This window comes from Eptatretus burgeri, chromosome 6, assembly GCF_056783735.1.
Source record: "Eptatretus burgeri isolate ZD-2024b chromosome 6, Ebu_testis_v1, whole genome shotgun sequence".
Taxonomy (NCBI): domain Eukaryota; kingdom Metazoa; phylum Chordata; class Myxini; order Myxiniformes; family Myxinidae; genus Eptatretus; species Eptatretus burgeri.
Genome location: NC_140966.1, coordinates 61,319,185 through 61,345,605, shown reverse-complemented (window position 1 = coordinate 61,345,605; position 26,421 = coordinate 61,319,185). Strand labels below are relative to the sequence as shown.

Here is a 26,421-nt window from a genome sequence, read left to right as displayed (position 1 = left end):
GCCATCAGCAAACAGATAAAGGGGATTTTCCAGAGAGTCAGAGAGATCATTTATGAAGATCAGGAATAGGACTGAGTCCAGCACACTGCCTTGGGGCACTCCAGCCTTGACAGGGAGAGGAGATGAAAGGATTCTGTTGAGTGCCACATGTTGACTACGAGAGTAGAGGAAGTCAGTAAGGCATGTGTGGAGTTGATCTTGGATGCCACAGGCAGATAATTTGGAGAGAAAGGTGGGGTGCCAGACTGTATAAAAAGCTCGATATATGTCCAGAGAGACGGTCCTGATCCCATCCATTGTTGAGTGAATAGAAGCAGCATGTCCAAGGTGGAATGACCTGGTCTGAAACCAAATTGGTGACCAGAGATGAGGTTGTTGGAGAAAAGGAATTTGGTCCTGAAGGACACTTGAGTTAACATCAGGGGTGGTAGATATACGAGACCAGTCCTGAATTGAGATGGCTGCTTGTAGTCCTTGCCAATCTGCCTGAGTGAACTTCCAGATTCGCTGACACTGAGAAAGCTTTCTGACAATAACCAGAGACATGTTAACTCTCACAAACATATGATCAGATGAACTATATTGTCGAGTAGAGGAATTGGAGTAGAGGAAGAGCAGGAAACATGCAGGGAGGTTTGTCATTAGCAAGTCCAGAAGGGAGGATTTGTCATTGACAAAAATCTGGGTCGGAAAGTTCACAGGATGAGTCTGTCCCATGGAGTCACAGAAATTCTCTGCTGAAGTGCCATGGCTGGTGTGAGAGATACCAACACCCAGCCAAGTTACAAATTAAATCATCACATGTACGGAAGAGAGAGTTGGAATGAGTGGGATGAAAGTTGATTCATGTTGTCAGAGAGAGAGAGAGGGAGATGTAGATGTAGTTGTCACTGTTTGGAGGATGGTACAACACAGACAGACAAGAGGAGGGGGCAGAGGGGAAGTCACAGCCAAAGGTACTCCTGGGGATTGGGAGATGTAAGATCAGTACATGGACAGTGAGAAATTGGTTTCTTGAAGTTAATGCAACTCCACCACCAGGGTGGAGTTCAGCCTTATAAAATCAGTGAAGACAATTGCCAGCAAGAGACACTAAGGAGTCAGGGATGACCTGTGTGAGGAAGGATTCCATTAAACAGATGATGTCCTGTTTATCAGCAGTGGCTTGGATTGAGAGATTTGTGAGGTTGGAGTAGAGGCCTCAGATGATTGAGATCCACACAATGAGAAACAGGGGAGAAGGCATTGGGAGGATACAGGATGAAGGGATGCTCGGAGGGTGAGGGATGAGGGGATGGTGGGAGGGTGATGGATGAGGGGAGAGTATGAGGGCGCAGGATGGGGGGAAGGTGGAAGGATGCGGGTTGGGAGGGAATCTGAGAGGGGGCGAGAGGGGGGAGGCTGAAAGGGGGTGAGATGAGGGGCAGAGATTGAGGGTGGGCTGATAGGTAAGCATTGAGGGAGCAGAGTGTGGGGGAACCTTTGAGTGAGCAGTGAGAGGAAGAAGCTTTGAGGGTGGTGTAAGGGGAAGCTTTGATGGGGTGGAGGAAAGGGGGAACCTTTGAGAGTATGGGGTGAGGGGGATGTGGAGGGATATCGAAGAGGGGTTATCGTGTTGGGGGTGGAAGGACGTGGGCTTGCAGAAGATGTGTGGGAGGGAAGTGACACAAAGGGTTTGACATCTTCAAATAATGTGAATGGGATTTGATTGGCATGAGCAGACAACCTCTGCAAGCTTGACTTCTCAAGATTTCCAAACTTGACAAACACAAATAAAAATTATGGGGTGGGTGGAAGGAATTTTTGTTGAAGGCACAGAAAAAGGTCATGCTGAAGGAATAGGAGGAGAGTTGATGGACCAAGTGCTTAGGTGGGAGACAGGTTTGTAAAATATGCCTTGTAAAGAAGAAGGGGAGGAAGAATAGATTGTGATGAAAAAGAAGAACCTGTATGATACTCATGACAAAGAAATAAGGAAAATGAAGCATTTTTAAATGTCTTAAGCTGATAAAGGAAAAAGGAAGAAGCATTTATTTCACTTGTCGTCGTTTGTATTCAGCATAAGGCTGAGGGGTAGCATCATTGGCTGAGGCCATGGCTGTGACGATGATGCATTGCTCTCTGCCGATGAAGGCTGGAATTTGGAATTTGGCCATGGTGCCAGCGACATCCACCAACTAATGCTGGCAGACGGGATTCCCGTTTAACGTCCATCTGAGATACGACACACACATTGATGAATCACCCGGCCTGTGGAATACCAGCATGACAGTTTATAACTAGGTCAGGAGTTAAACCTTGGCTAGACAGCTTAGAGGAGAGTGTGCATAGTTTTCTAAAGGGAGAGATACAGAATGAGGCACAGGAAGTACAGTGTAGGTAGAAGGCAGAATGAGATTGTGTTTTGAAATGAAAAATATAGCTTTTTTGTATGTTTGTTAGTTTTTGAAGTGAGGACGGGGAATAGGATAATGTTGAAGATGCATAAATGTCAAATTTTTGTGGAAAAAAGAAGCGGAACAAGAAACAACTTCAAAAATGTGATAGATTTTGTTCTTCCGGCTATCCGAGGAGTAGGCCTGAGTTACACAAAAACAAATTCGACAATATAGCACAAGAAGATATGATTTAACATGGAAAATTGGATGAAAACACAAACAGCGACAAAGAGATGAAAATATTACAGAAAAACACGATGGATATGGTTCGGAAAACTGAGCTTGATTGAGGTGGAAGCAGCGGTTGCAGATTCGACCTACATTTGGAGCAAGCAACCCCGAACCGGAAGGTTGTGGAGGCCAACACAGATATGTGGTTTGCCCAAGAAAGATCATGGCTGATTGTGAGGCCCAAAAGTTTGAGTGACTGTTCCAAGTGCCCGATTTACCTTCTTTGCCACCCTAGGCCAATTTTCAAAACTGTCCCACCCATACCCACACTCTACCTCACTCACTACAAAACTACATCAGATCTAGTCTTTTGGGTGCTGATGCTGTGGGTGGTTTTTTCCTTCAGTTTTACACGTTCGTTATTATGAGGGAATGCTAAAAGGTAATGCCTCATACTTTTTAAAGAAATATTTTTAACTTCAAAATGTGTAAGCATATTTGAATGAAACAAAGACAGATACTGACGTCGATCTTTATTCTACCACGGTGCAAGTTAACACATTTCTGCCAATGTTCAAGTGGTTTTGTGATGCCATCACGATAGAACTGTGCGTTCAGCTGACAGCAACCTTGACATCATCTTTGGTGAAGAGATGAAAATGTGTGTGTGTCACTATTTTACTCTGAGATGGTCAAAAAAATCTTCGTAAAACTTTCAGAAGTTCATTAGTGAGTGCGTGGGAGTGTTTTAGGCCAAAAGTATTTAAAAAAAAATTTAATTCGTTCTTTCGTGCCTAAGCCTTTGTAGCTTTGTGAAAGGTAGTATTAAATGATCCACGACCCCATTCCTTAGTAGATGTAGGAAGTGTTTTAGGCCCCCACAAAAAAATAAGAAAAAAACAAAATTTGATTTCTTGAAAATGCTAACAGGATTAGAACAGCAGCGGGCAACGTCGAGTATCCCTGCTCGTAACCTACAAGTACTGTATAGGATTGTGTGCCTTATGTTAGCACCGAACTAGAATAGCAGTTTATTTTTTCTTTTCATTCAATTCCATCATAGATGGAATCCAACTATCCATCTCGAGTTGAATCTGTTCTCATGCGATTTCTATCGCATGTCATGAGAAATATTTGCAACGGTTTAGCCCAGTTTGTATTTGCAATTGGAGACCTCCATGGGAGGCCAAGTGTGGTCGGCTGAGTGATTGCATTGTAACTCAGCTGGTGGTGTGCTCACTGCCGAGCTATCTGCACGGTTTTGGATTTATTCCTCCATAGTATCGAATCCGAATTAACTTGCCATCCTAATGTAGTGCAAGTATATTGGAGCATCAAAATCCCACAAACCAACTTTCCTACAGATAAAGAGGATCCATTGAAAAAACTGAAAGTGGTGACAAGTTTTCCTTGCAGGGAGCGCTTCAAACCTTCATATGTGCACAGGTATGAAAAAATGTCGTGGTGAAATTGGGTTCGCATTGGTGGGGATCATTTTGTTGGTGGTGGAAAAGGTGTCCATATACAGTGCCTTCAGATAATATTCACACCCTTTGCCTTTTCCACATTTTGTTGCTCCAGCCTGAATATAAAATGGATTCAATTTAAATTTTTTGTCACCGATCTACGCAAAATTCCCCACAATCACAAAGTGAAAACGTGTTTTTAGAAATTATTTCAAGTTTATTAAAAATGAAAGGCTGAAATGTCTTGCATCAATAAGTATTCAACCCCAATGCTATGACACTCAAAATTGAGCTCAGGTGTATCCAATTTCCTTTGATCATCCTTGAGATGTCTCCACAACTTGATTGGAGTCCACCTGTTTGGACAATAAATTGATTGGACATGATTTAGAAAGAAACACACCTTTCTATGGAAGGGCTCACAGTTGACAGTGCATGTGAGAGCAGAAACTCCACTATGAAGTCCAAGGAACTGTCCGTATAACTCAGAGATAGAATGGTGAGGAGGCATTGATCTGGGGAAGGGTATAAAACCATTTTGGGAGTATTGAACGTTCCCAAGAGCACAGTGAGCTCCATCATTAGTAAATGGAAAGAATATGGACCTACCCAGACTCTTCCTAGAACTGGCCATCTGACCAAACTGAGCAACCAGGCAAGAAGGACCTTGGTCAGGGAGGTGACCAATAACCCAATGACCACTCTGACAGAACTACATAGTGCCTTGGCTGAGATGGGAGAACCTGCCGGAAGGACAACAGTCTCTGCAGTACTTCACAAATATGGGCTTTATGGGAGAGTGGCCAAATGGAAGCCACTCTTGAGAAAAAGGCACATGACAGCATGCCTGGAATTTGCAAAAAAGCAGGTGAAAGACTCTGAGAGCACGAGGCGAAACATTCTGTAGTTTGATGAGACGAAAATTGAACTCTTTGGCCTGAATGCAGTGCCTGATGGACACAGAGCACAGCTCATCACCCATCTAACACCATCCCTACCGTGAAGCACGGTGATGACAGCATCATGCTATGGGGATGGTTTTGAGCAGCAGGGACTATGAGGCTTGTAAGGATAGAGGGAACAATGGATGGAGCAAAATAGGAGAATCCTTGAGGAGAACCTGCTTCAGAGTGCAAAAGACCTAACACTGTGGCATTGCGGCGAAGATTTATGTTTCAACAGGACAATGACCCCAAACATCCAGCCAAAGCAACACTGGAATGTCTTCTGAACAAAAAGGCGAAAGTCCTGAAGTGGTCCAGCCAAAGGCCAAAGGCCAGACTTGAATCCCATTGAGTATCTGTGGAAAGACTTGAAGATTGCTGTTCACTGACGCTCCCCATCCAATGTGACAAAGCTTGAGCATATCTGCAAGGAATAATAGGAGAAAATCCCCAAATCCAGACGTGCAAAGCTGCTACAGACATACCCAAGAAGAATTGAAACTGCAATCGCTGCCGAAGATGCTTCTACAAAGTATTGACTCAGGGGGTTCAATACTTATTGACGCAAGACATTTCAGATTTTCATCTATCTATAATTCCAGCAATGTGTGTGTGTGTGTGTGTGTGTGTGTGTGTGTGTGTGTGTGTGTGTGTGTGTGTGTGTGTACTGTTTCTCGACAACCACTGGTCCGATCTAATTGAAACTTGCCAGGTATATTGCTGGGGCCCTGTGGATGTGCCTTTTCAAGGTTTGATATTAATCGGACAAGCAGTTCCCAAGTTACGGCCATTTATTTGCCAACCAATGACAGGCCACGGTGCTATGACGTCACAATTCTTCTTCTTTTTTTGCACGATTGACGTCACAACTCTTCTTCTTCGTTTGATATCTGTGTTTTAATGATATGACGTCACAATTATGTACGGCCACGGACCTACGGGCAAGCACCTACGGGCCCGCACGTACGGGTACGCGAGAGCGAAGGAACGGCTTGTGTGGTTGTTGTTTCTGGCATGCGGTTCGAGTTATTTTATTTTTATTTTTTGCACGTACGGGCACGCACGTACAGGTACACGAGAGCGAAGGAACGGCTTGTGTGGTTGTTGTTTCTGGCACGCGGTTCGAGTTATTTTATTTTTATTTTTTGCACGTATGGGCACGCACTAGTTTTTGATCAATTCGTAAAAAATTCTAAAAATATGTTTTCACTTTATCATAACTTTTTCATCATCATCATGATCACTCCAACTCAAGAGCACAAATTCCAAACAATCTACAAAGTTTCAATTTTTTTAATTTACACTTCAAAGTGTTTTTTTTTTTTTTACAACTTCTTTTATTTGCAATCCATTCATATTTCCCAAACCCCAACAGCTTTGGCAAAAGCGAAAATTACTTTCTGTTTGTGGAACAGCCAGTGAAGATCAATCTGTGGAAGTTCCTCAGTGCCTGGGGTCCTCGTGGCTCTAACTACATGGACTGCTTTGAGAGTGACGAGATCATGGGGGTCGGTGACCAAAATCCGCTCGACCTGACGGCGCATTGTATATTGTCCACTAGTTTAATGTAGAACATTATTGTTTCGGATTTTAACCACCACTAATAATTATCATCCTTTGTTTCCTCATTATTTTATTCACCTCTTAGACCTGGATTCACGTTGCAGACAAACATTCAGGTGAGGTGTTGCCCACAACATACAGAACTTCATCATTTAACATCTTCCATCATATCAACACATATGAGGAGGACGGACAGATTGTTGCTGATTTATGCTGCTGGAAAGGGTAAGTGATGAAACTCAGATGCAAAACAATGATGTCGTTGGATTGACATGGATACAGTTTTGCAAATAATAAACGCATTTGTATTCATGTTGTCTTGCAATGAAATTCGGTTGAATATTCATGGGGGTTACAATGCTGGTCGGGTCGGGTCACCACTCTGACACAGGAAGCCAGCACAGGAATTTGTAATATGTTCATGGTGCCGGCGATACCTTGCCTACTCTTCGCAAAGGACACCGTGAGATCTTTAACGCCCACCAACTAATGCTGGCAGACGGGACGCCCAGATTAATGTCCATAATGATATGTGGTCAGATCATATTATAAAACACTCTCGAACGAGAGATTTCATAGAACACATTACCCCACGCAGTTTTCAAGTATATACTCAAATTTAAATAAAATAATGATATTAAAGATTGTTTAAAAAAATTCCGGAAGTTTAGCGCTATTGAAGCAATCTTGCACACAACTTTATACACCAGCTTATTTAACATGTCCAAGTACTGCAAAACGGAAGGAAGTGCAAAGAAGGCAATTTGTGTTCTGTAGTGTTCTACATTTGTGAATGCCTGTTGTTTGTGTCCTTTATGACATCTTTAAAAACAGTCGATTTCCTGTTTTGAATGATTTTCAATTTTGTTTGACTGCCAGACAGACAGAGTAAAAAAAAATTATCTCACTCTCTCTGCGCATGTACGATCGGGACGAATTCAGAGACAAATTATGGTGAAACAGCAGGTTAGTTTTCCGATACATGTTCCGATTCGTGTTCAAAATAGAACATTAAATTTGAATAAGTTGTTCCTCGATCATAAAGTGAAGTTTGCAGACAGACAGACAAATAGACAGACTGACAGACGGACACGAACCAATTGCTTAACGCCCCTTTTCACTTCGCGTGTGCAGGGTAATGACAACATTATCCAACCCTGAAAGGGATTAAACAGTGCGTGATTGCATTTTTACCACCGCCACCGAAGGTGAAGGAGGTTATATTTTCACCACTTTCTGTCTGTTTATTTGTTTGTGTGCAGGATATCCCAAAAAATTGTGGACGGATCCGGATGAAACTTGGTGGACAGGTTGGGTGTGTGACAAGGATGAACTGATTAGATTTTGGTGAAGATCCGGATCCGACGAGAATTTTTTAAGCGATTCTTCACCATTGAGAGATTGGGCTAAACTGATATACGTATATAGTACGATATCAAAAAAAGTTGTGGACGTATTCGGACGAAACTTAGTGGACACATTAGGTGTGCAACAAGGAAGAATGGATTCAATTTTGGTGAAGATCCGGATGCGGATGTGGATACGAGAATTATTTGATTTTTTAAGCATTTTTTTACCATTGAGAGATAGGGCCAAAAATGATATATAGCGTGATATATCAAAAATATATTGGGCCCAATATGTTCTTGTGGATCAGGCATTACGTGGCAGAGGTATGAGCTCTACCAAGTGCCCTTCTAGTTAAACATGTGGTGTTAACAGGAACTGTATGGCAAGTGGTGGTCCATATAATCATGGACTGATGTTGAGTCGGTAGTCTTGTACGAGTAACCACCAAGAGATTCCTGTTGTTTGACTGGAGCTTTTCATGGGGTTTGTGACCTAATGTGTGATTAGGTCAAAAATGTTTGCAGAAACCTATTCATGTTCGGCTTTTGATAAAAAAAAGTAAAGATCTAGGCTCATGGGAGAGGAGGATGACAGTGCAAAAATGTAATGTACTGACAGTCGGGCTGTGGGGCCACAGTTTAGCAAAACAACAAAGGAAATTATAAAGCATAAAAAGGAGGGAGGGGAGGAAACACAGCAACCTTCAATAAGGTAGGGTCAATGGGGTCTGTAGAAAATACCGTGAGTAGGGATGGGGACCGGAATGACATGAGATGGTGCGGCCTCACTTGCTTGAAGAATTGGAAGAACGAATGGGACTGATCAAACACTAAAAGGAGGTGTGTGTGTGTGTGTGTGTGTGTGTGTGTGTGTGTGTGTGTGTGTGTGTGTGTGTGTGTGTGTGTGTGTGTGTGTGTGTGTGTCTGTCGCTTCATTCTAAAATTTTCCTGCTGTTGTAAAATTATAAAAATGATACCCTTGGAAAGCTAATAGTCGATTTACTTGGAACAAAAATTCGTATCCATTTCTATTTTAAGAGAAGGTAGGGAAGAAATACCGTGAAAAAAGGAATTGTTATTTAAGAAGAGGGCTTGTTTATACATTTGAGGAAGAAGAAGTGGGACTTCGAGCTTTAATGGAGCGGTTACAACGGTAACATTCGTTATTCTACGACAGCAGGAACAACAAATAATATATATAGTAATACTTCTCAAAGCAATATAAAAAATACATAAAACTAAACAGAATGAGCACACAGCCAACAACAGCCACCGTCATGACAACAATTACATGTTATAAAATATCCTTTTCTGCAGGTTTCACTTCATTTTATGTTCTCATTGATACTCACAGATAGACATGCAATATGTTAGTGAAGTACAACATGCTGTCATTTGATTAAACCCATCAGTGAAGTGATGGGTCGGCACAGCTGGCAAAGCAGAAAAGAGGAGCAAAGTGGTTGAGGTGGTAAGAAAGCTTTGTTTGGGGGAATTGCTCCAGGAGAGGTTTACTGGAAGAATGCGTCCATACTGGAGTGGCTCGGAAGGGTGGAAGGGCTGAGAGAGTAGAGGTAGAATGAGATCAGAGGGAGGGTGGTTAAAAACAACAACAGAGAAACCACCGACCTGCCTGCAAAGTTAGAGCAGTACAGTCCATGTGCTTCAGGCTCATCGTAGCAATTTATAGAGTGTACATCAGGCCAGTTCGTGAAAGACTTGAGCCAAGCTTCCCCTGGGCAACCCCTCAATGACGTGGGAATAATTGTGGCCGTTAAAGAAGAGGGCTTGTTGATGGTTCATCGATGATGTCCTGTAGCCATGGCCATGTTTCAGTGTTTCACAAGTTATAGAAGCACTCAAAAATAAAGCACTCAATTCCCCCTACCCCATCCGACCCCCAATTAAGTCTCCCCAATGTCCTTGGTGGTATGGGTTTATCAGAACATATACTCACTGGTCATCAAGATCATTTGTTGGTACATCGATGAAAAAGGGAATAAGTATAAAATGAAATAAAGAGATCCATTGCATCACCTTGTCAATCTCGTGCAGGTATGACTTTGTGTACAACTACCTGTACCTGTCAAATCTTCGAGACAAGTGGGAGAACTTGAAGAACTGCGCCTTGGAAGCTCCACAGCCTGAAGTCAGAAGATACGTTTTACCATTGCACCTGGAGGAGGTAAAGGTGTGACCTGTCCTCTTCTACACGATGGTGGTGTTGATGGGGTTAAAACGATTGAAGAGAATCTAACCTTGCCGCTATGATTATATAAATCGTACAACATCCTCTTAATGCCTCTGCTCTTGTTTCCTCTCCCTTTCCCTGCCATAATTGCACCTTCCCTACCTTCTTTCATCATCCTCCCTTCTCTTTATTCTCTCAACTTTACTTTTAATACATTAATGCGTGCCCGTACGTACGTGCGTACAAAAAAAAAACAACCTTTCAAACCATGTGCCAGAAATAACAACCACACAGGCCGTTCCTTCGCTCTCGCGTGCACGTACGTGTGTGGCCGTACGTGCATTGTGTTTATCTATAAATGCGCATAAGAAATTGAGAAATTATTATAATGCAGTAAGTCATCACTATCCGGAAGTCCGTACGTTGTAACCCGTAATGGGGAACGCGCTCTAACTTGGCCATAACTTGGGAACCACTTGTCCCATTAATTTCAAACCTTGAAAAGGCAAACAAACTGAAATTGCTGGAATTATACATAAGAAGATAGATACTGTGGGTGCAAAACGCCAAGCAACGTGTCCTGTCATTGGTAACTGAGGATCTCTTCTCCAACGGCCATGCCTACGCAGCAACGTGTCCTGTCATTGGAAACTAAATGGCGCCCTTTCCCCATCGGCCACGCCTATGCAGCAACGTGTCCTGTCATTGGTTTGGTAAATAAATGGCCATAACTTGGGAAACACTTGGGAAACAGCTGAAACGGATGAAGAAGAACGAATATCAAACCTTGAAAAGGCACATACTCAGGTCCCCAGCATCAATCGTGACATCATATCAAACGAAGAAGAAGAATTGTGACGTCAATTGTGACGTCATAGCACCGTGTCCTGTCATTCGTTTGGTAAATAAATGGCCATAACTTGGGAACCACTTGTCCGATTAATATCAAACCTTGAAAAGGCACATTAGTCCGTGAGCTGGACCCCCAAATTTCAGAGATCGGTATCAAACGAGGGGCAAAGCGGCATGTCATTTTTTTTGGTAGGTCATAATGTTTAGTTTCTGAAATCGCTTGCTGGCCCTTCATGCAGGTTCGTTGTTAAGCGATATCCGCGAGGGGGCGCTAGTAGGGTGTAAAAATAACAATTCCTTTTTTCACGGTATTTAAGTCTTCATATCCTGCATCTTATCCAATGCTCGACTGAGGTTATTTCCTATTATAAAGTCGATAAACCCTTAAATTTAGAGTGGAAATTAACTGCAAATGAATTGAATTTCAAACGTTTAAATGCGATTTTCTCTTATTTCACTGCACGCAGCTAATATCCGTTTTGTCAAGTTTGTTTTACACCAAAATATATGCATCTTTCTAATATTCTTGCTAGTTTGTAAGTAGAAATATTGTCGGAAATTGGAATCTGGCGAGAGTGAGTTGATATTGATATATATATATAAGGATATCTCTCCTGCAAATGACGTTGTGTTACCAAGTGCTTCTATCATTGACGGCATGGCCCTGGTCCATAAGATGAGTGGTGACAACCGAACATTTGCAGAAGTTTCCGAGGAGCTGTTCCAAACTATCTTGCAGACCTACCCAGGCAGCAAACGCATAGACGTAGTCTTCGATGTCTATCGGGATTTCTCCATCAAGAATGCAGAACGAGTAAAGCGTGGTTCATCTCAAGGAGTCCTGTTTTCGGTTATCATCCCAACACATAGAATAAAGAGCTGGAGGCGTTTGTTGGCATGTTCTGCTAGCAAGGAAAACCTTACCCACTTCTTCGCTCAGGACTGGCAGAATAAACAGAACAAACTTGGTGGGAAGGAGCTGTTCGTGACATATGGTAGCAAGTGCTTCAGGATTACAGAGGATGGAGTCACATTGGATGTTCAGCAACTTGCTTCAAACCAGGAAGAAGCTGAACGTGGCTATTGTTGAATGCAGCTCATGCCGGGAAATTCAAATTCAAGTCAGTCGTCATAATTTTAGAAGACACTGATGTCTTGATCTTGTGTCTGGCATTCTGCAGGAGGATACCGTGCAGGCCATACACGTGCGTCACTGCAAAGGGCAGGAACAGGATACTTAGCATTGACAAAATGGAAGAAATGATGGGGGATGAAGTTTGTCTGGCCTTGCCTGGTCTACATGCATATACTGGATGCGATACGGTTGGTGCCTTTTCTGGTGTCGGCAAAATCAAAGGCTTCAAGCTGATGTGCAAGGAAAAGGTGTTCCACGATACTTTCGCAGCTCTAGGCGAAACCTGGTCCCTCACAATTGACATGTTGTCGGCACTGGAGTCATTCACCTGTCGCCTATATGCAGCCAGGACTCCCGAGACGGGCGTGAATGCCCTGAGGTTCAGCATGTGGCGAGCGAAGAAGGGGGGAGTCGAGTCTGGACAACTACCTCCATGCAAGGACTGCCTGGAACAACATGCACATCGAGCAAACTATCAGTGTGCAGTCTGGCGACGGAGCTTGGAGGCCAATCCTGATGTGCCAGCTCCTGAGCCTGGGTATGGCTGGGTCGTTGTAGACGATGGCAATCTGGATGTTCTGTGGATGAGTGGTCCACCTGCACCACAAGTAGTACTAGAGTTCATGTCATGCAAATGCCGCCGTGTTTGTGAACTCCCAACCTGCAAATGTATGGTCAATGGCTTGAAGTGCACAGACGAGTGTAGGCTGAAAGACTGTACCAATATGACAGACGACATAGAGGACAACCTTACCGATGGCTATACTTCAGAGGAAGAATCTGACAGTGGGGAAGAATAAGTGCAAAGTTCAGAATCAGACAGCTGTTATCATTGCCTCCCACTATGTTGTATGTAATTACCAATGAAACGTAGTAGTGAACATTGTATTTTCAGGGTACTTGTGGCTAATTACTTATGGCCACAAGTATAGTGTCAAAAAAGAGAAAGATCAAGTCTGGTTTAGTCTGTCGTGCGTTCCGAATCATATATTTTGGGCCTGTTACATCCCCCCGTCAGATTCCCCATACTTTCAACTCAATGTTTTTGCAACCAAACATGAAAAATGCATTAACGAAGAAAAAGTATTTATTATGGGCGACCTTAATGCACGAATACCAAACCTCGTGCGTTTTAACTCTCAAAACGGTTATTACACAAGAAACCCAGACACAAGATCAAACCAACATGGTCAAACTATTTTCGATTTGTGCAAAGAGCTGAACGTTCAGCCTATAAACCACTTTAATAATAACAATCTTCACTGTGACAGCAGGATGACATTTCGACAACGTAAGATATGGATCTCGCGATTAGACTGGACCTTGTGCTCTACAGAAAGCATCTCGTTAATAAAATCATTTGAAGTTATTCGAGACGAAAATCTCCCGACGAATCATGCAGTCCATGATAGCTCTTCCGTTACAACTATAATGAACAGCGATCCGTCTTCTGTTACAAAATTTTGCCACAAAGTTCTTAAACAGATTTACGACTATTGATTCTTAACAAAAGTAAAATTTCCATCTTGACTTGTAGCATACCACTCCATGAACACTACTAAATTCAGTTTATATTAATGGACTACTACTATATCTCTAAGATGTGTATACTTTCCCCTCTGTATGTGAGGTTGGTCAATAAATCATAATAATAATATTGGACAGCGGCAGTATGCTTTAACATATTGTGATGTAGGCGTGACATTTTCTATGCTGACTGCAATCAACGGCACTTTTATTTGGCACAGACTTGCCTCTTCCCATTTCAGTTTGCAAATCGAGAAAATGCCGACTAGTATGGGCTCCAGTCGAACTTCTGTAAAGTCGGTCTCGTTGATTTTAAAGATATTGGAGAAAAATGCGTTTGAAGATTGAAAAAGTAGTTCATTATCATTAAATAAATTACATATATAACGTAATTACACCATATTATCGTCATCAAAACACAAATGGATCTTGACAGTTAGATAATATATACATTATACTTCGCAAACCTGCAAAGAAAAAAAAAATCGGTTAGTTTGACCCTCAAAGAGCGCCCCCTCGCGGATAACGCCTAAAAACGAACATGGATGATGGGCCAGCAAACATTTTCGTGAAAGATAAGTTATTTCTCACCAAAAAAGTAAGGTCTCCCTTTGCCCCAAATTTGATACTGAATTTTTGTCTAGCTCACGGACTACATCCACAGGGCCCCAGCAATATACCTGGCAAGTTTCAATTATATCGGGCCAGTGGTTGTCGAGAAATGGCAGTCACAGACAGACAGACACACAGAGATTGCTGGAATTATCGATAGATGTGTGTGTATGTATATATATATATATATATATATATATATATATATATATATATATATATATATATATATATATATATATATATATATATATATATATATATATATATATAAATATAATGTTGTGATCATGTTCATCTTCGTCATAACCAGGCAGAGTTTGGGAAGAACCTGGTTCGGGTACAGCACACGACCGCCACCGCCACCTTGCGCCACGATGGGACCGTCTGGCTTGAGCCTGAAGTGCTATTTTCTGGACCTCGGCAAGGTAAGTTGCCTGGCCAACTACACCGATGCTGTGGCTCAATCAATAAAAAAGTGACAAACTCTTGTGGGTTTTTTACTCCGTGGGACTGTAGAGCATACAGAGCACATCAGGTTTGAGAAAGATGATCAGATGGTGCACTGATTGGTACACGATCACAATGCCTGAGACGCTAGTTATTGTTTCAATTGAATTCATACAAGGTATTATGAATAACTCGTTTAAAAAGGGTATTTGGCCCACCATGGCTGTGTCATATCCCCACCCACGCATTCCCACCTAACGTAAAAAGTTACGGACAGATTCGGACGAAATTTGGTGTACATGTTGGATGTGTACCAAGGACGAATTGATTAGATTTTAGTGAAGATCCGGATCCGGATTCGAGAATTTTTTAGTGATTCTTCATCATTGAGAGATTGGGCTAAAAACGATATATAGGATGATATCTCAAAAAGTTGTGGACGGATTTGGACGAAACTTGTTGAACAGGTTAGGTAGATGACAAGAACAAGCTTAATAGATTTAGGTTTAGGTCTGGATGCAGATCCGGTCTATCAGTAGGGTACAAAACGTAAACTGTTCAGCCTTGTTAGTTTGTGTTTGTCTGTGAAAAGGATATCTCAAAAAATTATGGACAGATTCAAATGAAACTTGGTGGACTTGTTGGGTGTGTGACAAAGTCTGATTGATTCGATTTTGTTGAAGATTCGGATTGGGATCTCGCCTATCAATGGGATACAAAACATAAACTGCTCAGCCTGGTGGAGGTATGCGCTCTCCCGAGTGCCATTCCAGTTATCTATGTCTCATTGCGAGAAAAGTCACATGAATTCAGAACATTATGCATTTGAAGGACAGCTTTAGTATGAGATGAAAGATTAAGAGATTTGTGCTTGCAGATCAGGTAAAGTGCCATCTCCACCCTGGAGGTTGACTGCGATAGATCTCCAAGTTGTTCATCTGGCCACCAACCTTGAACATTCTGCAGAACTCAGTCCAGCCCACTGCTATATATTGGCCATCCACGTGTTCCACATCCCCCTGTCCCACGGGAACAAAGTGCAAACGGATCAACCCCCCAAGGGGGGTCGCAATGCCCTTTAGCTGGGCATGCAGCTCATTTGTCGTAGTAGCAAGTGATTCTTGGTCAATCTCTAGCTCTCTTTCCTTAAACTTTACCTTCCCACAGTTCTTTCCGTAAACAGTCATGACAAATGTTGGACATGTCAAATGTGTGTAGTTTTGGAGAAGCTATGGAGATGCACTTTACATTGCTTGATTTGTGCTTCATTGTCCACAAAATGTTTCATATTGGTAAAAAGAGCTAAATAAAACAAGTGTACATGCTTATACCATCAGATTTGACATTCATTCATTACTCGTAGGTCGCCAACTACTCTGCACCGAATGTGGCTCATGGTCGGGACAGCTGGCAAAGTGTTTGGCTGGAGTCGGTCCAATGTTGTGATTACCTGGGCATGCTTTCTGGGACCAAGACTGGGTTTGTTTCTTATATCAATAGTAATTTCAGAAACCTTTTTCGACAACTTTGAGATTCCTGGAAGACTGAGATGATTGAGGAGAAAAAGGCAGCAAACTGATAATGTGACTGAGCCGAAATTGGACAAATCAAGCAAATGAATGAATGAACAGGAAAAGAGGAAAGGAAGGAATAGAGGAAACAGTGACAAGCAAGAAAGACGGTTTGGCTAGGCATGGCCAATGGGGACAGAAAAGATTGTGGATGGGGATGACATGCATGGATGGGGGATGAGTAACGTACAAGTAACGTATGTCGACGTGTGTCAACGATCACATAGCGTGCCTACAACTTATGCTAGCGTATGCGGAATGTGTGTCATACGTCGAGAAATTTTCAACATGGTGAAAATTTCTCGATGTACTCGGCGTATGACGACGTATGCCAGCATGCTCTTAACATATACAAAACTCACCCATAACGTATTTGACGTGTGCCAGCTTGGTTCGGCAAATTTTTCATACGTCGGCATACGCTGGCTAAAACATCAAGGTGTGACAGCGGCTTCACATTTTGATGTCAAGTGTGGTTATCATTTGAATCGTCGAGCCACAGCCTATGAATAGCCTATGCTACGTGATCGTCGGCGATACGCTGCCGCGCGCTATGCATAAGTTCAACTATCGTTGGGCACAGGTTGTGAACGCCGACAACACGTTCAGCATTCGTTGGTATAAGTTATCTATATGTGATTAAAACGTTCTGTGTATGTTACTAATACGTTATGCATATGTCCAACATGTTATTATACGCCCAAAACTTAAAAAAAACATCAATAGTTCAGCGTATTTCATACATTTTGAAACCTTGCCATACGCTGGCTAAAACGTCAAGGTGTGACAGGGCCTTTATCACTTCAGTCATTATTTGCTTGAACTAAACAAACGATTTTGAAGAAACTCGACAACAACCTTCATCACCCATGTTGTCTCAAAGTGTATGAACTGCATCAAAATCTGTGCTCATTAAGGGGGTCTATGGGGGGGGGGGAGAGGGTTGACCCCCAAAAATAGGTATTTGCTCTCTTCTCCGAAACCACACACACAAGTTCAATGAAACTTTACCACAACCTTCATCACCCGTGATGTACAAAGTTTGTTCACCACATAAAAAAAATCAGGGTCTAAAGGGGTTTGCAGGGGGTTTGAGTGACTGTTGCTCCTGATCTCGGTGAGCTTCAAGATGAGCAGTCTTATTTTTTTATGATATAATGGGTGCCTTCATTATGACGTCATAATTGCATACGTGGAATGCTATATCTGATGAGTAGAAAATTTTTGAGGGTCATCTTGGGATAAATTGGTTAACAGAAAAAAATTATGACATCAGTCATGTGCTTCGGCAGCCATATATGTATACTTTAAAACCTTCAAAAATCTCCAAAATGGCTGAACAGATCGAGGAGAAACTGAAAGTATGACCACCTATCCTTGTGGAACAAAACGTTCCCCACCTATGATGTCATATGTCACATGGTTTGGCACATATTAGATTTACCCGAAAACCTTTACAAAAATTCTACAGAATGGCTGGACAGATTGAGGGGAAATTTCACAGACATGTTCTCCAAGCTTTGGGGATACCAGGGTGTTTATGGATAATTGATAGGTCATATGGTTTGGCAGCAATATTGGATTGATGGGAAAAAAAGGAAAAAAAAAAAAAACTCTTGAACCACTGCATAAGTCGACATGAAAGCTCAAAATTATGGTGTATTAGTGATGGGGAATGTATGTTTGAAGTTTCAACCTGATCAGATACAGCCAGAATTATTTCATTAAAAAAAAATCTGAGTTGTTTTTTTTATTTTGTTTTTTTTTTTGAATAAGGCTTACTTGGCTACTCCTGGATGGGTTTGAGGGTAGAGTTGCCGCAGCTGAAACCCAAGTCCAATCTTGGTTCCTCCTGATTACTTCATTTTGCTTTTTGCTTGTTTGGGTTCCTTGTGATTATTCCAATACAGGACTGCACTTATTTGGACTTTCATTTGATTTGAATTTAATTTTTATATCATAAATTTCCCACCAGAAGAGTTGGCTCAGACACCAAACTCCTTCTCAAGACTGCACGGGGTAAGTATTGTGTGAATGCCATCTCGTTATAGAATTAATGGAATGAACAGAACATTGATTGAAGTATGCTAAGGCCTAAGTCACATTTTCTCTATGGCTAGCCGTACCCCCCCCCTGAATTGACAGAAACGTGCGGCGGCCGCAGAGTTTCTGAGGTGGCCTCAGGGTGGCCCTACGCCGTATGGCTATCTTTTACTGGCTGTAGGGGTCGCCGTGGAATTATAACTTTTTTCATTTCGACATTGGCCGTAGCAATTCGACAAGCCAAGCTGTGACATAGATGTGTTCCACGTCAACTGTACATCGGGCGTACGGTGGGCTTGCGTTATTCGTGCAGCTGCCGTAGGCTCTTATCAATGAAAAATGAATTTTTTTTTTCGGTATGACAGTGATGCCAACCCCCAAAAAATTACGGCGGCCGCACTATTTCCACGGTCGCCGTAGGGTAGTCCTAAGGCGTCCCTGTGTTCAACGTACGGTGGCCTTGCGGTCTGTGTGACTAACTGCGGGCAACGCAGGGTCGACGCACGGTTCCCCTATGCCCGCCGTGCATCCTATGTATGGCCTCCGTGGCAGTCTGCGTCGACCCCGCGTCACTGCTAGAGATCGGAGTATAGGTGTTTGCCTATACAGTACTCCGAACTGGTATATTCAGATATATATATATATATATATATATATATATATATATATATATATATATATATATATATATATATATATATATATATATATATATATATATATATAGTTATAGTATATTCAGTTATATATACTGGTATATTCCGAACTGTTATATTTTTATTTCAGTAAAAAAAGAACTGGTGTATATACCCATTCGTTACTGTCCGTCTGGCCGCATGTTCGCCTTAGGGCCCCCCTGCGGTCGCCTTGCGGGCACCTTGAGGCTACCTCGCGTCTGCCTTGAAAATTCTATGGCCGCCGCAGGGACGCCCTAAGGTCACCGTGCGACATCAAATCAAAGACCATACGGCACCCCCACGTTTTCGGTCTCCACAATTTCTAAATACGCCGTGCAGCTACCCAAAAAATAAAAACATATGTGACTGCTACATTGTGTGACCGTGGAAATACTGCGGCCGCCGTATAATTGCTAGTGGCCGTAGATTTTGTAGACCCTACGGCCGCCGTGCCAAATGTGACTTTGGCCTTACCGCCGTGGGGAGCAAGGAGAAGCTGACACTTTGGGTGTTAAAGGCCCGGTCACACCTTGACGTTTTAGCCAACGTATGCCGATTTTTGAATTTTTTTTCTAAAACGCTGGCACACGTTGAATACGTTATGGGTAAGTTTTGATAACATTGAGAGCACGCTGGCATACGTCGTAGTATGTTGCCATACGTCGTTGTACGTTGGCTTTAAATGTTGTACTTTTTGGTTGTCCTCAAATTTTTTCATGCTTGAAATTTCACGACGTATGCCGGCGTATGACTCACACGTTCCGCTACGCTGGCCACAAGTTGTAGGCACGGTCTGCGATCGTTGACAGACGTCAACACATGCTACTTGTAAGTTAATCATAAGTTGAGACACGCCGAGGTAATGTTTAGCATACCCGAAACTTATTTCTAACCTATGATTAACGTGTTGTTGGCACGTTACGCGATCGTTGCCACACGTCGACAGACGTTACTTTTAAGTTACTCATAGGCTGAAAGACGTCGGTATAATGGATCGTCCTTGCGTCAGCGTCCACGGCCACGGCCAGGACACTTATTTGCAGCATTCTTCAAACTTTTCTTCGGCATGACGAGGATGTTCACACTTCGATGTCTAGCTTGGATATGATTCCAATTGTCCATCAGCAGCGTCTATTTAAAATAGTCGAGTTTGAGCGTTTTAACACGTTCAGAAGAAACGCTTCAAATTCCCAAACCCCAGCGTCAAAAAAAAAAAACAAAAAAAAAACAAAGGCGAGTGACAGCAATTTAAATCGTTCATTGTAAACAATGAAACTAGCTGAGTGGTACCGTTTAAAAGTCGTTGAGTGTAAAAAAAATCCAATTGTTGAGCGCAAGCGTCTACTTTCAATAGTGGAGATGCAGCCATTTAAATCGTTGAGTGGCAGCCTATGAACCTACTCGTGGACACGCGGACGCAAGGACGATCCATCATAACCCACACCCTCCCCCTCACACCCACCTACTACTGCCAACATGAACAAACTACTACTAATACTAATACTGATACTGATACTGATACTGATACTGATACTGATACTGCTGACATGGACATCGACTCAAAAAGGACTCGAAAACACTGTTGGGTTCCCCTTTTATGAACACCATTTTTATATACCAATTCCCAAAACCGCTGGGAACACGTCTTTATATGGCAGTTGTAAGCTAGAAACACGTTCATTTATTTTTTTTGTCGACCGGAAGACGTCATTGGAATATGTCTACATACGTCAATGTGTGTTGGGACTACGTAAAGAATTCGTTCAAAGCACGTCAAACATAAGTTAGAAATAAGTTTCGCGTAAAAAAGACATTACCGCGACGTGTTTCGACTTATGAGTAGCTTATAAGTAGGGTTTGTGGACGTGTGTAAGCGTCCACATATCGTGTGTAAAACTTATCCCCATCGCATGCGGAACGTGTGTCATACGCAGAGTACGTCGTAAAATTTTGAACATGTTCAAAATTTCTTGACGTACTCTACTTACTACAACTTATGATAGCGTATTTAGCGTTCTACTCGCGCATACCAAACTTACCCATACCGTATTCGACGTGCCCCAACGTTTTAGACACACTTTTTGTTACGTCGGCATACGCTGGCAAGATCGCCAAGGTGTGACCGCGATGTTGACACTTCCATTTCTACGGCAGTTATGATTTGAATCGTTGTGCGTCAGCCTTTTAATAGGCTACGTCACGACATCGTCGGCGATGCGTGCAACGCGCTATGCCTAAGTTAGACTATCGTTGGGCATCGGTTGTGTAGGCCGACAACAGGTTCAGCATTCGTTGGTATAAGTTATCTATAACACAACGAACCGTTCTGTGTCCGTTACCAATGCGTTATACATAAGACCAAGTCGCTATGAATACGTCCGAATCTTTAAAAAAAACATCAAAAGTTCAACGTAAGCCAGCGATTTACATACATTTTAACACGTTGCCATCGCTGGCTAAAACGTCAAGGTGTGACCGGGCCTTAACACTTAATTGCAGCAAAAAAGTTAACACTCAAAATGTCAGCTTCTGCTTGCTTCCCACGAGGTTTGGCATACTCCAATCAATATCCTGTTGGTTTCGTCCATCGCAGATCGTCACTAGCCTTCACAGTTAAGACTAGTATTCCTTTTATAATGCAGACAAGTGAAGCAGGTCACACCGAGATGTCATTCTCTACAAAGGCTATGTGATCCCACCTAAATTCTTCTTCTTCTTTTTTCTCAAGGTGTGCATGTGTGCATCATCTTTAAAATTCACCAGTTTAGAGAAAAAATATATGAAAATCCACCAAAAAGTTAAAGTATGGCACCTGATGGTAGTACATAAGAAAGTGTTGTGTGAGGTCTAAATGGTTGCATGACTGCATGGTTGAACAAGAACATCACTCAGTAGAGCGCATACCTCTGACAGGCTGAACAGTTTACGTTTTGTATCCCACTGATAAGTCAGATCTGGATCCAGACCTGAACCAAAATCGAGTCGGCTTGTTCTTGTCACCTAACCAACGCATCCACCTAGTTTTGTCATAACTCGTCCACAAATTTTTGAGATATCTTACTATATATAGTTTTTGGCCCCATCTCTCAATGGTGGAGAATCACTGAAAAGATTCTCGGATCTGGATCCGAATCTTCACCAAAACTGAAGCAATTCGTCCTTGTCAAACACCCAACCTATTCACCCAATTTCATCCGAACACATCCACAACTTTTTGAGAAATCTACAACATCTTGTGCTTTATATCAATTTCAGCCCAATCACATAGTAACGAATCACTTAAAATAAAAATTATAGTATCCGGATCTGGATTTTCACCAAAATCTGATAAATTCGTCCTTAGCATACACACAATATGTCCACCAAATTTAGTTCGAATCCGTCCATATATTTTTGAGACATCCTGCTCACAAACAAACAGGGGTGCAAACATAGCCTCCGTCCACCTTCGGTGTAGAGGTAAATAAATGGACAGGTAGATGGGTGTGTTGCCTCTGCAAAAAGGTTTCATGTGTAATATTTACGAGCACCTGCTGACCATACATAAATCTCTTCTTTATATTTTTCAGCTTTTGACTTCCCACAGATAAATTACAAAAGGTGCAACGGAAAGAATTACACGTATGCCTACGGCCTTGGTCTGAACCATTTTGTTCCTGACAAGGTACCATGTTCATGTTCAGCAGCGACTAATTCTACCTTGATGACTAACCTCCTACAAACGGGTCTTTGGTGTGTCAAAACAAGACTTCTGTGAGCAATGGAATAATTGTATGCGTGTGCCCTTTAAAAAGTTTGTTTCTTCATCCTTCTTTGCTTTTACCTTAAGCTCTGCCTTTGTATCTTTGGAAGTATATTTTTACCTTGACGTTGTTGTAAATTTTGGCAGCCTAATAATGTCAACTTCTTCAGCTAAAAAAAAAATAACCTACAAATGTAAATAGCTCCATACCCCATCATAAATACCCAATGCTCCATATTTTCCTTATTCAAATGCCCCACGAAATTCCTCTGGGATTTACGAGGCTTGTGGCCCCAAACTTAAGGCCTGGTGGCGGGGTTGGTTCTGGTCCGACAGAGACTCCATCCTCTGATGGAAACAATGCACAAAGCTACATTGGTGTGCAGTCATGTTTATGGCTGTGGGATTTATAGAGTGTTCGTAATGAAGCAAATTCCAATAAAATATTGCAACATGGTGCAGTGTCCTGTAAAGAGCCTCGGTGAGTCAAGAGTAGACCCCAATCCCACGACTCAAAATCTATAATTTCGTGCAATTCCCACAAGGCCAAAACCTGAACCAAATTTCTTTGGGAATGAACTGGAGCGAGATATTTGTGTACAGTTTGCTTCTTTCCCTTCACTCCTTTAACTCTTGTTGTCGGTGGATGTCTTGGAACTCACCACAGGGCAAAGAAGAATTTTGTCTCTCAAGGGACACTGGATACCATTGATCAGAGTCGCAGGGCCAGGCTGAATGGTAGAGCTGAGCTGTTCAGGGAGCTGAGGCATAAAACTGTACGTGCGCCAAGGGTGGACAAGGAGGCCTATGTGCGAGGAATCTGTGAGGGGGTAGAGCATCACCTGTGGTCAAGGGATTCTCATCCTGCTTACAGGGGAATTCGTGCATTGCTTTCATCCAAGCCCATCCCTCGGAGCACTGCAGTTAGAGCAGAGGGTGGTAGGCTCTTGACAGAGGAGTCTGAAGTGAAGGCCCGCTGGGCCGGTTACTTTGAGCGGTTGTACCAGGCTGATCCACCAGCTGCAGAGTTGGACGTCAGGGGTGTTGCAATCCCTGTTGCTGACCCTCCAATAAACTGTGGTCCACCTTTGCTTGTGGAAACACAGGCTGCGGTGAACCAGTTGAAATGGGGCAAAGCTCCAGGGATCTGTGGCATCCATGCTGAACTTCTCAAGGTTGGTGAAAATGCTGAACTCGTGTCGTTGCATGCAGTTTTGTGCTCTGCTTGGAACACAGGCATCATCCCAACTGACTGGAAGAGGGGCCTTGTTGTCCCTCTCTGGAAAGGGATTGGTGATCGCCAGGACTGCAACAACTACCGAGGGGTGACGCTGCTCTCAGTGCCGGGCAAGGTCTTTGCTCGGATAATTCTTGATAGGGTTCACCACCATCTGCTTGAGCACCAGCGTCCAGAGCAGTCAGGCTTTACACCAAAGAGGTCAACGATTGACCGTATCCTTGCTCTTCGTGTCCTCACCGAACGCAGACGAGAGTTTCGGCAGGGGCTGCTTGCAGCCTATGTTGATCTCTGTAAAGCGTTCGATTCAGTGAATCGGGCTGTCCTCTGGAGGATTCTTGGTGTTCTTGGGGTGCCACCAAAACTGATCGATCTGATGTCTGAACTCTACTCTGGTACTGAGAGTGCTGTGAGATGTGGTGATACCATCTCTGACTTATTTCCAGTTGTTACTGGAGTTCGTCAAGGGTATGTACTGGCCCCCACACTTTTCAGCACTTGTATGGACTGGATTTTAGGGAGGATGTCGGAGAGATCAAGCTGCGGTGCATCGCTTGGGAATGTCAAAATCTCTGACCTTGATTTCGCAGATGATGCAGTCATCTTTGCGGAGACTTTAGATATCCTTTTGGGGCCCTCGGGGTGCTGAATGAGGAGTCGGAGCCACTGCAATTACGGGTTTCCTGGGTCAAAAACTAAGATCCAGGATTTCAATGACATCTTGTATGCCGCTGCCATGTCTGTGCCTGTTTGTGGTGAGGATGTTGAGGTCGTGGAGAGATTCACTTACCTTGGCAGTGATATTCATGTGTCTGCTGGCTGTGAGTCAGAGGTCAATAGACGTCTGGGTCAGGCCTGGGGAGTCATGGATTCACTGGATAATGGGGTGTGTCACTGCCGGTACCTGTGCGGGAGGACAAAGTCTGAGTCTTCAGGTCCTTGGTGCTTCCAGTCTTGCTCTATGGATGCGAGACTTGGACTCTGACCAAGGATCTGAGATGGAGACTAAATTCCTTTGGTACCAGGTCTCTTCGGAGAATCCTTGGCTATCGCTGGTCGGACTTTGTGTCCAACAAGCGGTTGCTGAGAGAGACGCAAATGAGATTTGTTACCTGCATAGTCCATGAGCATCAACTGCGACTGTATGGACATTTGGCTCATTTTCCTGACGCTGATGCTACTCACCAGATTCTCTCAGCGAGGGAGTCTCGTGAGTGGAGGAGGCCATTGGGCCAACCATGTGCCTCGTGGTTGCAGCAGGTTGATCGGCATCTCAAGGAGATGGGGATGGGACAGGAATCTGCCTGGGGGATGGCTAGACGGAGGCCCCTAGAGTACCGGTGGAAAGTGGACGCAGCGACACGCTGCTCTGGCACATGCTCCCATACCTGACCTGACTTTTAACTCCAATATCCTTCCAAACTCAACTTCGTCCCCACCCCTCACCTATTGTCTATATTTATAAAGTTGCAATTTCTGTCTGTCTGTCTGTTTAGCGATAGAATCGGTCCGACCGTTAGTAACCCCATCAAATTGCATCCCGCTGGAATCCTCTTGGCAAATGAAGATCCAAGAAAACATTTTCAAACCTACAGTTTAAGGGTGGGGGAAGACCCCAAATCTCTCTCTGTAAATTTGTATCATATAGCGCCATCCGGTGGTAGGCAATATTACAAATGGTGTTTTTATATCTAAACTCTAAATTCCTGCCACCCAAGTTGCAGATACCTCTTCTCATATGTAATAAACAGGTGGCTCTTAACGTGCTGTTACCAGCGTCAGGACATTTACCTTTGTACGAGGTTTCCTGTCTTAAATCCAACCTCACGACTGCTGCCTAAAGTCAATATACTCGTATTGATGGAAACTTTTACAAGAAAAAGAGCAATCAGAGATTGCAATCCCTCACCAGGATTTCTTTTGAGTGGTGTATTGTTGTAGGTTTTTGGGTAAATCCAATATGGCTGCCACACCATGTGACTTATAACGTCACATGTGTGACCCTTTTTTTCCTCATGGATAGGCGGTCATATGTGTAAAGTTTTGCCTCGATCTGTTGAGCCAACACAGAGAAGAAGTATTTTGAAGGTTTAAAAAAACAAAAACAATATGACTGCCAAATCACGTGACTGATGACTTCATGATTTTTTTTCTGTGGACCATTTAATCATTAGATGACCCTCAAAATTTTTCATACTGATCGGTTGTGGCCTTCTACTTATGCAATTATGACGTCATAACGAGGGCACCTATGATGTCATAAAAATTACCCTCATTCCCCATGAGGAGTACTTGTCCCGTGCCAAGTTTCAATTTTTTCCTTGGTGCGGTTTTCCGAGATACAGATGTCCAAAGTTTTTCCGTTTTTCCAATATAGCTGCCGCACCACATGACCTATGACATCATAATTATCAATAAAACATTCAACATGAGTAGTCACACCAATGGTGAAA

General features: G+C 42.9%; 1 protein-coding gene across 8 annotated transcripts in view; it reads left to right on the top strand.

The window, feature by feature from the left end:
• RPE65 (retinoid isomerohydrolase RPE65) overlaps positions 1-26,421 on the top strand; it is a 65,864-nt gene that overhangs the window by 24,787 nt on the left and 14,656 nt on the right. For 7 of the 8 annotated variants that reach the window (XM_085885314.1, XM_085885310.1, XM_085885312.1 and 4 more), the window contains 6 exons: positions 3,974-4,055; positions 6,395-6,527; positions 6,668-6,807; positions 9,987-10,116; positions 14,562-14,676; positions 22,559-22,653. In XM_085885314.1, the coding sequence (XP_085741440.1) occupies positions 3,974-4,055; positions 6,395-6,527; positions 6,668-6,807; positions 9,987-10,116; positions 14,562-14,676; positions 22,559-22,653 (695 nt within the window). The remainder of the gene's footprint in view (positions 1-3,973; positions 4,056-6,394; positions 6,528-6,667; positions 6,808-9,986; positions 10,117-14,561; positions 14,677-22,558; positions 22,654-26,421) is intronic. The other variant, XM_085885313.1, reaches the window with a different exon arrangement.